Source organism: Geotrypetes seraphini, chromosome 4 (assembly GCF_902459505.1).
Source record: "Geotrypetes seraphini chromosome 4, aGeoSer1.1, whole genome shotgun sequence".
Taxonomy (NCBI): domain Eukaryota; kingdom Metazoa; phylum Chordata; class Amphibia; order Gymnophiona; family Dermophiidae; genus Geotrypetes; species Geotrypetes seraphini.
The window spans coordinates 41,314,292-41,332,812 of NC_047087.1; the positions used below are offsets into that span (position 1 = coordinate 41,314,292).

The 18,521-nt window shown below is 41.4% G+C and overlaps 1 protein-coding gene across 6 annotated transcripts in view; it reads left to right on the plus strand.

Moving 5' to 3' along the window:
- The window catches only part of ANKRD27 (ankyrin repeat domain 27), a 141,304-nt gene that overhangs the window by 74,818 nt on the left and 47,965 nt on the right, over nt 1-18,521 (plus strand). For all 6 annotated transcript variants that reach the window (XM_033940966.1, XM_033940967.1, XM_033940972.1 and 3 more), the window contains 6 exons: nt 2,615-2,730; nt 3,706-3,798; nt 5,402-5,599; nt 7,127-7,186; nt 7,277-7,396; nt 18,446-18,490. In XM_033940966.1, the coding sequence (XP_033796857.1) occupies nt 2,615-2,730; nt 3,706-3,798; nt 5,402-5,599; nt 7,127-7,186; nt 7,277-7,396; nt 18,446-18,490 (632 nt within the window). The remainder of the gene's footprint in view (nt 1-2,614; nt 2,731-3,705; nt 3,799-5,401; nt 5,600-7,126; nt 7,187-7,276; nt 7,397-18,445; nt 18,491-18,521) is intronic.

An 18,521-nucleotide genomic window follows, 5' to 3' on the forward strand; every position in this document is an offset into this window, starting at 1 on the left:
ACATATGGGTTTTGCGCCTCGTTTACTGTGTCCTTGAGTAGGGACCAAGCTTGCTCCACAGACAGAGCTATCTTGGAGCTGTTTCTGAGCTTCTTCCTCACCATTTGTCTCATGGCATCATAGTTCCCTTTCCTGAAGTTAAACGCTGTTCCCTTTGATCTCTTCCCCTTTGGTAATCCTACTTCCACTTGGAACAGAATCATGCTGTGGTCACTGTTTCCTAGCGGTCCCATTACTTCCACTCCCTTTGCAGGTCCTTTAAGCCCGTTGAGGATCAGATCCAGGATCGCTGCCCCTCTCGTTGGAGTCTGGACCAGTTGTTCCATGAAGCAGTCTTGTACGGCTTCCAGGAACTCCGTTTCCTTCGTACATTTTGAATTTCCAAGACGCCAGTCTATCCCGGGATAGTTGAAATCTCCCATAACTATAGTGTTAGCGTTCTTGCATTCCCTCCTCAGCTCGGCTACCATTTCTGTATCCTCTGCTTCAGATTGCCCAGGTGGACGGTAGATCAGTCCCATCTTTATCTCGGATCCGTTTTTTCCTGGTATTTTAACCCACAATGACTCTAGTTGTCCATTTGCCGCTGCTGTATCCACACTGGTTGAGTGGATGGTTTCCCTTATGTACAGTGCTATTCCTCCTCCTTTCTGATAAGTCCTATCTTTTCGGTAGAGTTTATATCCTGGCAGTACTATGTCCCATTTGTTTTCCTCGTTCCACCATGTTTCCGTGATCCCTATGATGTCTAGGTTCTCATTTTTGGCCATGACTTCCAATTCCCCCATTTTGTTCCTTAGGCTCCTTGCATTAGTGTACATGCAGTTCAAGTCCTGGCATTTAGTTTTCCCCGCTGTTTTCCCATGTGCTTCAGTCTTCTTTCTGTCCTCTTCCTGTCCAGCCAACTCCTGCAATTTATCTCCTTTGTCCTTTTGTGGTATGTTTCTATTGCCTTGCCCATGTGGCATGTTCGTATTTTCTTCTTCCTGTGCCTTCCCATCTTCCCGTTCCTTTTTGACTTCCCCTTGTAGTATGTTTATCATGTCCTCCTCTCTCTTCTTCTGTTTCCCTTGTTTTTCCATAACCTGTTGCTGTCCACATGTGTCTGCCCAGCATTTTTCCCCCTCAGTACCTTCACTGGGTACTGTCTCCCGAAACGTCGATATCAGGTCGACTGTCGGCTTTCCCCTTCCGTTTAGTTTAAAGCTTGCTCTATCGCTCTTCTGATGTTACATGCCATACGATGTGTGCTTCCCATAAGCTTTGCAAAAAAGATTGCTGGATTCTCCACACCAGGCTCCATCAGATGATGTCCATTTGTGAGAATATGTACCTTGCCATCCTTGGAGAGCACTTGCTACGAGTAATTGCACTGTCAGAGTGAATGATTCATCCTGCTTGTCAGTGAAAAAAAAATGCACCGTAACCTTCTAGGTTTCTAGGATAGATATGGCTACTAGAACTTTAGCTTAACCCTTTCAGGACCAAGGGACATATTTGTCCCATAACTTTAAAATCCTATAAATTTTGATTGGGATAGTCTACAGTTCTAAATTTGATATGTACGGATTCCATATGATACTGCCTTTATGTAAACAAACTGGTTCCGACATTCATTCATTAGCGTCATTGCCAGATTGATGAGAAGATTCACTTGCCACACTGTCCATAAGCCAGAAGTTTGATTTTTTTTTTAAAAAAATAATGATATTTCACAAAAAAAAATCAATTTTTTGGCATCTGCAAGCCCTTTTTACCATAAAAATGTCATCAAAACCACAAAAATTGGCCTACGATCCTTATGGTCCTGAAAGGGTTAAAGCAATAAAAACTGATTGTTTACTACCTTTGTTCTCCTTACCACACTGCTAACAATCCTGCTTGCCAGCATTTTATTGCTGTTATCAGTTTTGTTCAGTTGTATTCCTTGCCTATTTGTTGTAATGTTCTGGTTTTTGAAGCCCAATACCTGGAACTGTGGTTGGAAATAGCAGACTTTCCATAACACCCAAATGTCCATGGTGGTGCAAATATGTTTTAAATATGTCCCTAACAATTTTACTGTCCTCTGATTCACATGGCACATGAGAAGAAAATAAGGCTTTTTTATGTCGTAAAATGTACTCTTTAGTCCATTTGCATCCATGAAGAGATGTTTAGGCTACAAAGCTGAAGTGCAATTTCAACTAACCTGGCCTACATTGAAGAACAGAATGTACTTTTAATCTGTTTACATTTTTGTTCCAACTTCTAGACTGATTAGCTTGTTCACCAGTCAGATATAAGAAACAGAGTCAGAGACTTTACTGAGATCCAGATAGGTGAAATTTAATAAATCTCCTCATCTTTTGTTTGATAATGTTTTCCCCTTGTAAACGTATTCCTCATTTGTCCTTTTACCCACTAGGTTTAAGGTACCAAGGTATTCTTTCCAGTACCACTGATATTTAAGTTAACACATTTGTAGTTTTTGCCTTCCTTGTTTTTTACTTTTGTGGCATGGTACACATCTCCTCCCATCTCATTGAAACTCTTCTGTTTCAAGTGATACAAAGTGGTAGGTAGTATTTTACTGATTTTATGTTCAGAATTGTTTGCTCATTTGTTTTCACAGGGCAGGCACAGCTGATTGATTTATTAGTCTCCAAAGGTGCTGCAGTAAATGCTACAGATTACCATGGATCAACACCACTCCATCTTGCTTGCCAGAAAGGATACCAAAATGTAACTGTAAGCAATTGGATATATACCACCATTGTTGCTGTTTACTCTTCAAATAAAGCATTCGAACACATCAGTTGTAGGTCCTTCTTAATTCCTAGACCAGGGGTAGGCAATTCCAGTCCTCGAGAGCCACAGGCAGGCCAGGTTTTCAGGATATCCACAATAAATATGCCTGAGAGAGATTTGCATCTCAAGGAGGCAGTGCATGCAAATCCAGCTCATACATATTCATTGTGGATATCCTGAAAACCTGACCTGCCTGTGGCTCTCAAGGACCGGAAATGCCTACCCCTGCCCTAGACCATACAGAGGTGTTGCCAGTTTTCTGCACATGTATGAAAACTCTTAAATTTTGTGTCATATGATTTGTTTTTGGGTCCTGGGGTAGGTCAAAAACAATAACAAAACAAATTCATGGCTAAAAGGATTTTTCTGGAAACATCTGGCTTCATTGAGACAGAATGCAGCTGCCTGGAATTCTATGTTAGAGGCCATGACCACTGCTGTCTCTCTAGTGCTTCCACATCCAGTACTTACTACCTACCCCCATCCCTTTTCGCCACCTGCATTTGGGATTCCCTATCTATAACTTTACTGGGATTCGAAAGCTGTTCACTTGAATATTTCGTATTAACTTACCATGATTGTATTTGACACTGACCATGTCATACTCCTAAGTTATTTGTACTTGTACCCTCACCCTTATGTACGATCTCTTACTTAATCTCTGTTAACTGCATCGAACGTCATGGTGTATCGTGGTAAACAAAATTTTATGTTATGTTCTAGTCTGAGCTGGCCCAAACCTATAACTTCTGCCTCTTTTTTATGTTTATCATATGTTTCTAACTTTAAGACATTGGGCCAGCTCTCATAATGGAGTTGTAAGAGAGTCTGTGCTAATGCTGTACCATGTCAAATTTTGTACTGATTTTTTCCCTTTGTTTTTCTGTTATTTGGTTTGATTCCTTTGCTTTAAAGCTTCTCCTGTTGCATTATAATGCAAGTACAGATATTCAGGACAATAATGGAAACACCCCACTTCACTTAGCTTGCACTTATGGACATGAAGATGTAAGTAACTGTTTATAAGTGAATACTCTATTTTAACCTGTACCTATAATCTAAATTTATTTTTTAAAAATTCATATAAAGAAAAATCACATGAACATGTATTTTTTTCAGGCAGTCATTTGATATTTTTAGATTAACGTACTGTGATTGCAAATAAACTGAAGAACCTGAACTAAAATCAACCAATCCTTTATAAATATATTTTTTATTTTTACTAGAAGAAAATATATTAAGATACAACGAAGAATAGTTTCTTTACAGCAGTATAGAATATTGCATAATTTGAATTTTTTTTGCCCCTTTCTCAATGTCTGCTGCTCAGTAAACAGAAAATATGCCACTTTAGGGTTTATTGTAAATTGCATTTCCTGCACATATACTTTTTGTTGTCCTGCTTCTGCTATATAAATCTCGCCATGCTTGGAATAAACAGCCTTAAAGAGGCTGTTTTAAATTTTTTTTTTTTAATTGTATCAGAGAATCAAAAGAATAAATTATCCCACTATATACATTTGAAGCTTCTAAGATCCTTTCAAGGAGCCTCCCTAAATTGTGGCCCCATTTTATCGAGCCTCTTTAGGTTTTTTGTTGGTTTTTTTTTAAATCGCCGGCCACTGTGGCATGATAAAAGGGGACCTGTATTCTCAAAAGAAATCATGTAATGTTAAACCTGCCAACAAGCCTTCAGGAGTAACCCCCCCCCCCCCACACACACACACACACACTCTGGATTTGACTCCCAGAGTGGCTACACCTAACTCAAGACTACCTCTACTCCAGGAAGCAGGTGAAGCCTAGCTCTTCTCTCAAGCCTTTAGTGCTCTGCAACTGGACTAATTTGCAGCACATCTTGTAACTACGACTAGCTCTTTATACTTTATTCAATTGTATATTTACAGATATATATTTATTGGGATTTATTAATCACTTTTTAATGGAGAGATTCACACACAAGTACAGGATTTTCCCTGTCTGTCCTGGCTTGTTCACAATCTAACTGTTACCTAGGGCAATGGAGTGTTAAGTGACTTGCCCAGAGTCACAAGGAGCAGGCTGGGATCAAACTCGCAACCTCAGGATGCTGAGGCAGCAGCTCTCACCACTCCTCCACTTGCCCTCAATCGAACCACCCATTTATTTATCTCATTTACCTTTGTCTTACCTATTTTGTGTGTCTGTGTTCCCTGTACTGCCTATTAAGAAATTTCACTGCATGGTTCTACATTAAGAGCATATCTATTAAATTAATATTTTACCATGCTACCTATTTTGGTGTATCATTTGTATTCCGCTTACATTTATCATATTCCTGTTTGTTTATTTATTTTTTTTAAAAATGTATATTCCTCTATTACTAGGATTAATTTGCCTATTTCTAGGTTTATCTCTGTCTTTTGGTCATTTTTGCTATTCCTGTGTTGCTAATACAATGTTAAGTTGTTTTGTCAATCTATACTTATTCATCACCTTCATAAATGTGGGTAATAAATAAATGTAGAATTAGTTTGGAAGGCAGGGAAGACAAATGAAGGAAAAAAATCTATCGTGAGCATATTTAGTATTTTTCTTATTCACTGTGGAAATTCTAATTTTCTGTTTTCAGTGTGTGAAAGCTTTAGTCTACTATGACATACAGTCATGCAGACTGGATATCGGCAATGAAAAGGGCGACACTCCTCTCCACATAGCAGCTCGTTGGGGATATCAAGGGATCATAGAGGTGCTGCTGCAGAATGGTGCCAACACAGATATTCAGAACAGGATGAAGGAAACGCCATTGCAATGTGCTTTAAATTCCAAGGTAGCTTTGTCTGTCCACTGCTGAGAATGTATTATGTCATAGAAACATAGAAAGATGATGGCAGAAAAGGGCCACAGCCCATCAAGTCTGCCCACTCTACTGACCCACCTCGTTAAGTCTGAGTGCTAATGACCTAGTTCCTTAACTCCACCCTGTATGTGGTTCAGGGTAGATCTTGACTGCTGGAAAGATCCATACCGTGAAGCAGCCCAAGGCAGTCTCATTGCCATCATCAACCTGCATAGGGGAAGGAGCTTAACTGTGCCATACTCCCTGCTACCAGACCATAAAAAAAGGGTGAACTGCCTTTATAGTGGCCTGATCCTTCAGGCTACATAGTAGAGTGAACCGCCACTGTAGTAATTTTGGGTAACAGCAGTCCACAAGAATGAGCAGCCTCTACTGTAGCCTGGAACAGCCCCTTGCTGCCGTGGCTTTGTATAAGAAATTACCGTTGTGGGTAGGAGAGGTGGAGGCTAGAAGGATGAGTGACGTGGCTAAGGGAAAAGAGAAAGAAGAAAGGAAAGCATAGATAAAACCAAAACAAAACGGAGGATTGGGAGGAGGTGACGGCTTTGCGAGGAAAGGAAGGAAGGAGATTGGTAGCATGTAGGATAACATTTGGGTTGCACAGTAGGACATAGACTTTAATATATACTGCTAACACTTCAACCAGAGCTCCCTAAACCTGCTGTAGTAATTTTTTTTTTACAGGAGATCTCTAGAAATATTTCTCCATTTGTGCCAGTTCTATGTCCAGTCTGGTTTTAGGGTATCCACGGGGAATTTTTTAATGTGTAAATTTTTGTGCCCTGAAAATGCAGTCTGTGCACATTTATCTTGGGCATATTCATTGTGATTTGAGAAGCCCTGGTCTAAGCTGGTGGAATTTTGAGGACTGATACTAGGTAGATGAACCTTCAGTCTAAGCCAGATTTGTAGTTTGGCATCATTAGAAATGTCAGCTTGATCAGCTGCAGTATGACTTGAAAAACATGAAATTAAGTGTAAACAAATCTGCTTCATTTTAATTTAATCTAAAAAACCTGGCTTTTCCTACACCTAATAGCAGTTTATGGGGCTTAATTTTCATTATTTGATCTTACTTATTTATTCTACCATACTGGGTGGGTTATGTTTCCTTTCTGATCATTTTATGCTTAGCTGATTTTTTATTATAGCATTTAAATTTCATTCCTTTCTGAATCTTGTTTGTATGAGTTTGATATTCTTAGATCTGTGTCTTGCCTGTTCTTACTGATCAATTTTTAAAAAATATAATAATTTCCTAATGCCGAATTAGATTTGCTTGATTGTGTTAAGCAGCAAATTTATGACAATTTCCAGTTTTTGCTATGATTTTTGTTCTTACAATTACATATTAGATTGGATAACTCATATGATTTTTTTATTGTATATATTGCATGTTTTTAACTTATCAGCAAGCAGTCTCTGGCGTGAAATTTTTATCAGGAAGGTAGTCTTGAACAAAATAATAAGTCGTCATTTACTCTGTTTTAATTACAGATTTTGTCTCTACTGGAAATTAATTCAGTAGGCCTTGAAAGGAAGCAGAAGATTTCTGAGGTAATGAGTGTGATGATTTCAATGCATCTATCTGTAGTCTTTCATTGAAGTAATATGTTTCTCTTTTCCCTTGTATTGTGGTTATAAAAGTCACCAAGTAGGTCTCCTCAACTTTCCATGGATACATTCAGCAGGGGATCATCTGTATCAAGCCTGTCTTCAGCCTCAGCAGATCCTAGACAAGAAGATGCACAAAGTAGCTGTAAAGAGGTACAGACACATGATGTTGGAGCAGCGGAGGCTCTTTCACATATTCAGTAAATAGTTGCTCAGAAGTCATAAGGTCACCAGTTTAATTTATCAAAAGGCTCAACTGTTAGCTATCCACCCTTGATAACATTTTTATAATATGTTGCAGCAGTTCCTCTTTGATTATTTATACTGTATATTAGAATTTATTTAATGCCTTTTTGAAGGAATTCACTCAAGGCGGTGTAAAGCAAGGATAAGTCAAACATAAGCAACAGAAAAACAAAAAAAAGAAAAATCCAACGTGGTCTGCAGTGAAACAAGCAGCAGGCAGAAAACAACAAACAAACTGCAGATGATGTACAAGATGCAGGCGTTGTTTATTAGTAGAAAAATGCAGTAAAATATACAACCTTATAGCCAACCAAGGGACCCGACACGGTCCATGTTTCAGATAACAAGCCTTCCTCAGGGGTCCATGGTGGTTAAGGTATAAAACAAACCGCATAAAAGATATCAAACTGTGCCTCCAAGAGGTGCAAGAAGAGGTCACATGGGATGCAGAGAAGAGTCTTGAAATCTGAAGCAATTCATTGAAGCTTTCTGGAAGGGTGGGGGACACGAGCCGCCGGTGCCGGGACCGCTGCTGCTACCCGGGGCGAGGGAAAGCGGGCAGGAGCCTCACTCTACTCTCCCTCTTTCTGCACAACAGTGGGAATGTTTGCAAAAATCGAACCAATCTTGGAAAGGGAGCGCGAGAAGCAACGCGCGCAGCAGCAGTGGTCCCGGGCACCAGTGGCTCACGCCCCCCACCCTCCCAGAAAGCTTCAATGAATTGCCTCGGATTTCAAGACTCTTCTCTGCATCCCATGTGACCTCTTCTTGCACCTCTTGGAGGCACAGTTTGATATCTTTTATGCGGTTTGTTTTATACCTTAACCACCATGGATCCCTGAGAAAGGCATGTTATCCGAAACACGGACCATGTCGGGTCCCTTGTTTGGCTATAAGGTTACAAACATAAGCAACAGACAATTACAGCAGTAAAAATATTCAAATTTCAGTCAAAGCATGGCATAGTATGCTACATCATAATGTCAACACAATATATGATAAAACATTTTAATAGCGCAGGGTTTAAGCAGCAATGGAGCACATAAATTGATAAAGAGTGGCAGGAGTAAGACAATAAGGGGTCTTCGAGGCAGGTACACTCCCAAGGGAGCCCCACAGAAACAACCTCCATACCTGTGAGTTTCTTGAGGACCTAGAGGGGATCTCCACGGACTCCGTGCAATTCCTGCCAACCCCATTCCTGTGCTTCTCTACTCTATATTCCTCATAGATTGTCTAAAGCAGTTCACAACAATCTTTTTTTAGTTCAAACAATTTTTATTGATGACAACTGGTCAATGAACAATCAATGCAAACAGAAAATACACAAAGCCAACTAACTACAGAGCATATAAGCCAAGTCATCAATGTTTTTATTGTATAGTACCCCCAAAATAATCCACCCCTCTCCCCCTAAAACCCCAACAAGAGAAGAAGAAAAAAATCCCCAGCACCGATAGAATTGCATCCCAAACCCCCTCCCCCCCCCTGAAAACACCACTCTCCAATGTCCAGGAATTGGTTCCTTATTCCATTGGACATCATTAAACAACATATTCCAACCCTCCCCCAACAGTTGACCCCCATCCCCACCCCAGAGATGCAGCAGTGTCAGGCTCCTAATTAAGAGCCAAAACTATACTAAGAGCTTTAGGAGACAAACATTCCAGATAGACTCCCCAAATCTTCTGAAATGTTTTCACCGTCTAAAGGTGGCATGTGCTCCCCGTATCTCATAAAGGAACAACTCATGAAATTTATTCCTCCATTCCCAATAAGAAGGGGGAATGGGGAAAACCCAATGCTGCATTATGCAACTCCTGCCCACTAAGAGAGCCTTACGAATAAAAACCTTTTTGCCACTACTAAACTGGGGCAAATATTGTGCCCTATCCAAAAGAAATAACTGAAGCTGTTTGGGAAAGCAACTGGTTCAAAAAATGTGCCACCTGTCCCCAAAATTTCCCAATCAACCTACACCCCCATATAGCATGAAGTAAATTATTGTGACCCACCTTACATTTCCCACAGATTGCAGTATCAATATGTCCTACCCAGAATAATGGCCTGGGTAAAATAAGCCCTATGTATCACTTGAAAGTGACATTACTGTAATGGGGCCCCAGAAATCAAAGAAGATGTCGCTTTTAAACTATCCCCTACCACACAAGAGGCCAGACTCACCCCCAGGCCCCTCTCCCACCAACTCTGTAAGGCCCCATAATCCCTAGGAGGCAACTACTTGTGCAACAGTCTACAAGATGCAGAAATCGTAACAATCTCTCCCTGAAAAGCCTGAAAAAAAACAACAATCGCCTACTGAGTCCCGACCTCAAGTTAAATTGGGTCTAAAGAACCAATATAATGTTGAAGTTGCAAATAAGCAAATTCATCGCCCCGCCTTGGGGTGACACATTGCTGAAATGTAGCAAACGGCAGCATCACATGGTCCTGATCTAGAAAATCCTTAAGTAGCGCGAAACCCTCAGCAGCCTAATGAAAAAAATCCTATTATCCCTGCCTGGCATAAAAGCCCCATTCCCCAAAATAGGCAGCTGATCTGATTCCTCTGGATTAAACCCCAAATATTTCAGCCATATCCGCCAGCCAACTCTCAAAGGGCCCAATAAAAGACTAGAACAAGTCTGAGGTAACTGTCTAGTTGGGAACATTCAACAAAAAGTGAAAATTCCAGGGCAAGAAAAGAGCAGTGTCATATTCATTCCATACGTAAGTTGATGCACCCTCCAACCAATCCGAAATATGCCTAATGAGACATGCTAAATTATGCAGTCTTAAATCCGGTAGGCCCAACCCACCCTCCATAAAACCATACTGATCCCATTTTTGCCTTCTTACCCTGCCAGCAAAAAGCAAAGACCAACCATTGAAACTGTATGAAATCTTTTTGCCTAAGAAACAGAGACAACAACTGGAGAACATACAACCAGCGGGAAAGAGAGTCATCTTAACTAACTGAATCCGCCCCATAAGAGAAATAGGTAACAAAGACCAAGACTGCAACCACTTCCTCGTAGAAGTTAAGAACTGAGAGACATTAAGATTATAGATATCTGAAACCATAGATGACAAAAGGATCCTCAAATATTCAAATGAACCCTGAGCCCATTGCAAAGGAAAGGCATCTCCCCACCATGCCGGATTGGTGGCTGCTGTAATCAACGCCTCTGATTTCAGACAATTCAAAGTGTATCCTGAAAAATCGCCATACTCCACAAATCTTTCCATTAAAACCCTGAGAGACTGTACCGGATTGGTGATATGTACGAACAAATCATCTGCAAAAGCAGATACTTTAAACTCCTGCCTTCCCAGAACAACTCCCTCAATCTTAGCATTCAAATGCAGCTCCCGGAGTAAAGGATCCAATGTCAATACAAACAAAAGAGGCGACAGAGGGCAGCCCTGACGGGTACCCCTGCCAACCCCAAAAACCGAAGAAGCACACCCATTTACCAAAAGTTGAGCCTTAGGCTGAGCATACAGTGTCCTCACCGCTGCTGAAAACCAACCATCCAAACCATATTTATGCAACACTGCAATCAAAAAATTCCATTTAATCTTGTCAAACACCTTCTCTGCATCAAAACTAATCAGCAGAGAAGGCGTTCGAGACCTCTGAACCGCCTCTAATGATGCCAAAATCGCCCTCACATTCCAGACATCATGACGTCCCTTCACAAAACCCACCTGTGACGAATGAAGAATATCCGGTAAAACTTTAGAGAGTCTATTAGCAAGAATTTTCACTATTAGCAAGAATTTCGCTATTAGCAAGAATTTTAGCCTCCTGTGTCAGCAGAGAAATGGGCCTATATGATCCAGGCTTAAGCAGCACAATAATTTGGGCCATGGTCAATGAAGGTGATAACGTACCCCAGCGTATGGCTTCATTAAACATAAGAGTTAAGATAGAGATAATCTCCCCTTGAAGAACCTTATAAATTTCTGCCCTGAACTCATCGGAGCCTGGGGCTTTACCCAAAGAACTCTGCGAGATTGTCCAACAAACTTCATCTTCAGATATTTCCTCATTCAAATGCTGCAAAGCCTCTGAACCAGTAACCGGTAGATCTTTACTCTAAATAGATAGAACCCTCTTGTGGGCCAGCATATAAATTTTCATAATAATAACAAAAAATATCACAAATTTTGGCATCCTTATTAGTTTTCATACCATTCAAGTCTGTAAGCCACGTCACCTTTTGTCGCCCTTCCCAAGTACACGAAAGCCTAGCCATAGCTCCACCCCCCTTGTTCCCATATTTATATAAATTATAGCGATAGTACATATTAGACTTCATGGCCCTTTGATGAATTAACTCATTTAAAGAAGTCTGGAGCTCCAAAAGACGACCCTTATGAAAATAGGGGAGGACCCATATTTGCGACGCGCTTGTCCAACCTATCTTTCCAACCTCAAAATAACCGCCTTATGCATTTTCTTATGATGACTAGCATAACTAATGATGCTACTCCTAAGTACTGCTTTTGCTGCCTCCCAGAATAAAGTAGGATTAGATCTATGAGTCTCATTATTAATAATAATAATAACAGTTTATATACTGCAGGACCATGAAGTTCTATGTGGTTTACAATGCTTAGAAATGTTACAGATTGAGTGAATAAACAGAGTTACAGATTGAATGAACAAACAAAGTACAGATTTAGCGACAGGTGATTCTTGCGCTCGGTTGTTAAGGACTAAGATTGAATGGAATTCCTAAGTATTTCAGGAATAGATGTGTTTTCAGACGTTTCCTGAATTCTCCATAGGTAGTAGGCACAAGCAATTGTTCAAGGTCTTTACCCTATAATGCTGCTTGATGTGCTAGAAGATGTTGATGATGATTTTTAAATTTACAACCTCTAACCGGTGGAGAAACGAAGTTCAGGTGTGAGCTTCGCTTGTGTCTGTTGATTGAGAAAGAGAAAAGGTCTGTTATGTATTTAGGGGCTAATCCATAAAGTACCTTGAAGCAAAAACAACCAAACTTAAATTTCACACGTGCCTCCATTGGTAGCCAGTGTAAAAGTTGATAGGAAGGTGTCACATGATCAAACTTCTTCAATCCACAAAGTAGTCTAACTGCTGTATTTTGAACCAGTTGCAATCGCCGCATGTATTTCTGGGGGATTGCCAAGTAGGCGATGTTACAATAATCGAGTTGACTCAGAATAAGGGATTGTACTACAATTCGAAATGATGAGGCATCGAAGTGAGCTCTGATGGACCGAAGTTTCCAGAGAGTATAAAAGATTTTTCTGATCAAGGAGTCCACCTGATCTTTCATGGTCAGGTTTTGGTCCAATGTTACACCCAATATCTTCATAGTGGGTTGAATTGGATAGCTGAGGTTGTTAATGCACATTGGTGCTTTAGTGTCGAGTGGGTATGGCGCTGCTATGAAAAATTTAGTTTTCTCTGAGTTTAGTTTTAGTCTGAATTCGGTCATCCATTGCTCCATCCGATTTAATACTTCTGTTGCTTTGGGGGTGACTTCCGAGACAGAGTTGGTGAATGGGATGATTATCGTGAAGTCGTCAGCGTACCTAAATAGTTTTATCCCCAGCTGGGATAGTTGTGCACCCAGCGAGGACATGTAAACATTGAAGAGCAAAGGGGAAAGCGGTGATCCTTGTGGCACGCCAGATGGATTGCTCCATGTATCTGAGAGATCGTGATTAAAACGGACTTGGTATGTGCGTGATATAAGGAAACCTCGAAACCAGTTCAGTACTTCTCCTCTGATTCCGATTGCGTCTAGGCATTGTAACAGTTTTCCATGGTCTACCAAGTCAAAGGCGGAACTCATGTCAAATTGCATGATTAGGGCGTTAAGGCTCTTACTGAACAAGTAGCGCAAATTGTCCAAAATGGCCACAATTACAGTTTCAGTGCTAAATAGAGGCCTAAAACCAGATTGAGTTTCGTGCAGGAGGGAGAATTGGTCAAGGTATTCCATAAGTTGGGTGTGTACCAGTCCTTCCATGATTTTTACCATAAATGGAATAGATGCTACAGGTCTATAGTTGGTTATTGATGTCGCTTGTTCTTTACAATTTTTTGGGATTGGAGTTATTATAATATGACCATTGTTGGTGAGGAAATTTCCGTTATATAGGTTATTGGTTAGATAATTCAATAAGGATAATTTAAAGCCTAATGGAGCTGCTTTCATAATCTCTGGGGGACATGAGTCCAAGACACAGTATGAATTAGAGTATTTGTTGTATAATTTGATATAGTTGTTCCAATCTGAGTTGTGGAAGGAACTGCAGATCATTTCCGCTGGTATTTCATTTCTTGGTATATCAATTGATTGATGTTCGTATGCAGGAATTGTCGAGTAGTTGTTTCTTAGGTTTTTGATTTTTGAGTCGAAGTGTTGTGCTAGTTCGTTTGCTGAGGGTAGTTTGGCATTATGCATGGGTTGAGTGTGGCGTGTGGTGTCAAATAGGTTTGTAACTATGTTGAACAGTTCTTTTGTATTGGCTCCTTTTGAGCCAGTATTAGATGAGTTGATTTTGGACGAGTAAAAAGTTTGACGTTTTTCTTTTATCTGTTGTTTGTAGAGTTTTATGTTGGATCTCCAAATGTTTCGGTCTGATGCTTTTCCCGTTTTTTTCCAGATTCTCTCTAATCGTCTTACTGATTGTTTCATTGTTTGGAGTTCGACGTCAAACCATTTGTTGTATTTGTTTGAACAGCTTTTGCTCTTTCGTATTGGGGCAATTTTATCTAAGATGGACGTGCTAGTTTTCATCCAGTGAGCATGGAAGTCAACTTCTTCTTCTTCTTCTACTATCTTCGCTTGTAGGTCATATTGTGACCAATATTCCTCTGGATTGATATGGCCCCTTGTGAGGTGATCTCTTTTTGTCCGTGGGCATGTCTTAGTTTTTAGCTGGGTCCAAATTAGATTGAAATAATATGTGAAATGGTCGGACCAGATGTCATGACACCAGGTACTGTTTGAGAGAGAGATGGGAGTGTCTGTGTTTTCTTTTATGGATATCGCTACAATGTCTAGGTGAAGGCCTTTTTCATGCGTTTGAGTGGGTGAAGGGAAATTGTAATTGAGTAGCGAAAGAAAGTTTTTAAAGTCTTTCGCTTCTGGATTGTCTATTTCATCTAGATGTAAGTTTATGTCTCCTGCGATTAGGTTATGTGATGAAGTGATTGAGTTGTGTAGGACGAATTCGCAGAAGTCCTCCCTAGCTTTTGGCCAGCTTTTCGGTGGAACATAAAAAAGTATACACGAAAGGGAGTCTTCTAGTTCCTTATTGCTAATTTTGCAAGCTAATATTTCTAATTGATCGGTCATTTTGGAGTCCAAAAGTTCAACTACAAATCCTTCTTTGGCGACAATTGCTAATCCTCCCCCCTTCTTCCTTCCATTGTGTGATAAGAAAGGCATGAAATTTAGAATCTCTAATAATAAAATGCTAAGTGCGCATGCACACTCCTAACTGCGTGATCCATGATCCGTAGATACCTGGCCGGCAGGAGTGCACATGGGCGCTTTGACTCCCCCTTCACTCACTGTAAGGCAGCACTCATTGTAAGGCAGTTCGTCGTCGTCAACCTCCCCTCCCCCCCCCCCGGCGCACCCCTCCTCGATGCACCCGAACCCCCGTTGACCCTCCCATCTGTCCCTCCCACTGCGAGATGACCACAAACCTCCCGACTCCAGCAGCATCCGCAGTACTCTAAACACGCTGCTTCGAGGCCTTCTACTGCCCTGATTTCCTCTGCCGCATCCCTGATGACATTGAGACGGAGACGCGGCAGAGGAAATCACGGGCAGTAGAAGGCCGCGAAGCAGCGTGTTTAGAGTACTGCGGATGCTGCTGGAGCCGGGAGGTTTGTAGGTTGTCTCGCGGTAGGAGGGTCGGATGGGAGGGCCAGTGGGATTTGCTGCACAACGGCAGTAGTGGCGGGGGGGGGGGAGATGGAAACATGCTGCTCAACGGTTCTACTGCACAGGGGGTTGGGAGGGAGGGAGGCAGGTAGGCTGGCGGTGGGAGTGGGACAAAGTCTGGAAGGCAGTGAGGGGGACATAGGAAGGAGGCACTGGGGGCACTAAGGACATAGGGGCACTAAGGACATGGGAAGGAGGCACTGAGGGCACCAAGGGCATAGGAAGGGGCACTAAGGACCTAGGAGGCACTAAGGACATAGGATGGGACACTAAGGACATAGGAAAGCGGCACTGGGGGCACTAAGGACATAGGTTGCCAACTAGAAATCTCTTCAGAAAGCAGAATCTTACTGCAGGCCAGCAAACATGCTGGTCGTCTCTCTCTGCCACGTCCTTTTCCCAATATTAACTCCTTCCCAACCCCCAACCCCCCCCCCCCGCCCGCCACCATGTGTCTACCTCATATTTTGTGTAAAAACACAGCGCTGCCCTGACATCGGCCCCGGCATCTTCTCTCCACTGTGGCCCGCCCTCTCTGACAACTTTCTGTTTCCGCTGGGGTAGGCCGCAGTAGAGAAGATGCTAGGGCTGATATCAGGGTGGTGCTGTGTTTTTACACAAAATTTGTGATAGCGGAGTAGATGTTGGAGAAGAGATGTGGTAGAGAGAGCTGACCAGCAGGTAAGCTGAGCAGTAGCAAGATGCTGCTTCCACCGGAGTGCTGCCTAGAAATAAGGCCCCTCCCAAGACATTTAAGACTCTGGAGGGGTAGAAGGCAGAGAAGGGAGCGGTATAGGACTTGGGGGAGGAAGTGGGAGAAGGGAAAGATGGATTCAAATGAGGGAAGGAGGAAGAGATTTGAGACTCGGGAATGGGATAAGGGAGGGAGGGAAAGATTTCAGATTGGTGCGGGACAGGGAGAGAGATGGACTTGGGGATGGCAGAGAGGGTTGAAGAAGGATAGGGAAAGTTGGCAGAGAGGGGCATAAGGGGGACAATGAGAGATGGATTTGGAGAAAGACAGAGGGAGCTAGAGAGGGAGAGATGGACATGGAGGAAGGCAGAGGGGGGTCAGGGAGAGATGGTACAAGGGGGTGAAAGGGAGAGACAGCAGAGGGGAGAGATGGATGTGGAGGGGGACAAAATGGGGAGAGGGAGAGATTCAGGGGACCGTGGCAGAAGAGGGAGGGAGAGATGGACAGGGAAAGATAGAGAGAATATGGACTGGGGGCCAGAAGGGAGTAGGAAGGATAGATGTCAGAATTAGGAGGAGGGAGTGGAAGGGCTGAAAGATGTTGGACTTGTGAGAGAGAGAGAAAGAAAGAGAAAGGAAATGCTGGGTTACAAGGGTGGAGTAAGTGACAAGGAGGGGGAGATGCTAGAAATGGTGGATCCATGTGAGAGAGTTGTCAAGGAGATAAATAAACAGAATAATGAGTATACAAGGGCAGAAATGTGATAATGGAAAGCAGATAAAAGGGAATTGGAGGATGAGAGAAGGAGATAGAAAGCTGATTTAAGCCAACTTACAAAAAACGCATTGTGATACTTTTTTTAATATGTTCTTTCATTGTTAAATGGGATTCTAGGAGCACCCCTAATTTCCGTGAAGAAAACAGCATCTTAAAATCCATGTCTTTAATCTTAATATGTTCATCTGAACATGAGATAGATGAAGGTCCAAACCAAATAAATTATGTCTCTTCCATATTTAGCTTAAGGTAACTGAAGCTGCCCAATTTTGTGCAATAGAAAACTACTCCATTATAAGATGATAAATATCCAATAACGAGAGATCAAATGGAATTATAACAGAAATATTAGCATATGTACAGAAATGCATGTGTAAATGCTTTAAGTTGAGACTGATTAGTTGTGGTAAGATTAAAAAGAATGGGGGAAAGGAGAGATCCCTGAAGAACACCCCACACTCCCATTAACCTTTTTTGTATTTATGCTATCCACGCCATATTTTCACAGTAGATTGCAGGGAGGTTTCAGGTTTATTTAAAACTTGATAATATCGCCTATAAAACTTCTAGGCAATTTACATAATAAAAACATAATCATTATATTACAAGGTTGGTTCAAGAGGATCCCAGAAGGAACATATATGTGTGGATGTTTCTGGTACATACAAATATGTGAAGACATACTAATGTCCTGCAAAATAGGCTCCATTAGCTTTACATGAGAAAATATCCTTGGGCCAAACAAATTTCAGTTATGCAGTTCAAGAATTGAAGCCAATGTAAAGGAAGAAAGTATATTTGCAGAGATTTGATAAACTACCAATTGCAGTTCAGTGACTTACAGCTCCGTCCCTTCTTTCTTGCGACACCGTATGCCTGGAACAAGCTGCCCGAATCAATACGTCATGCTCCATCCCTGGCAGTGTTCTAATCCAAGTTAAAGGCCCACTTTTTTGAAACTGCTTTCAACTCTTAACTCCCATTCACTGATGTCCGATACCTATACCCACTATAATCTCCCCAACCCTGAAATGTCCTGTCTAAATTAGATTGTAAGCTCTTCTGAGCAGGGACTGTCTAGTGTATGTTAAAATGTACAGTGCAGTGTACGCCTTTCAGCGCTATAGAAATAATAAATAGTAGTAGAAGCTACATGTGTATCTAATTGCTTCTGTTGGTGGTTCTCAACCTCTTTCTTAGGGACTGCCTGGCCCATTTGGTTTTCAGGATATTGCACGTACTGCTTTCAGTGTGTTCAAGTACTGTATAACTCATGCATAGTCATTATAGATATCCTGAAAACCAAACTAGTCAGGCAGTTTTAAGAACCAGATTGAGAACAGTTGCTGTAGATGATTCTGACATTTTAAAGGTATGACTTGCTAGTGGGAGATATCTTATTTTATACAGTCTTATCAGATTTTTAGTACTCTGCATTAAATCAGCAGTTCCATTAAATAGGTTAATAAAGAACATTGGATTTTCAGAATGCTATATAATTTGTACATGAGACATTGTTTTCTCATTTCTTCATTCAGGTTGAAAAACTCTTAAGAGCTGTTGTAGATGGTGATTTGGAAATGGTAAGTTGTTATGAGCTTAAACAGAAGTCCC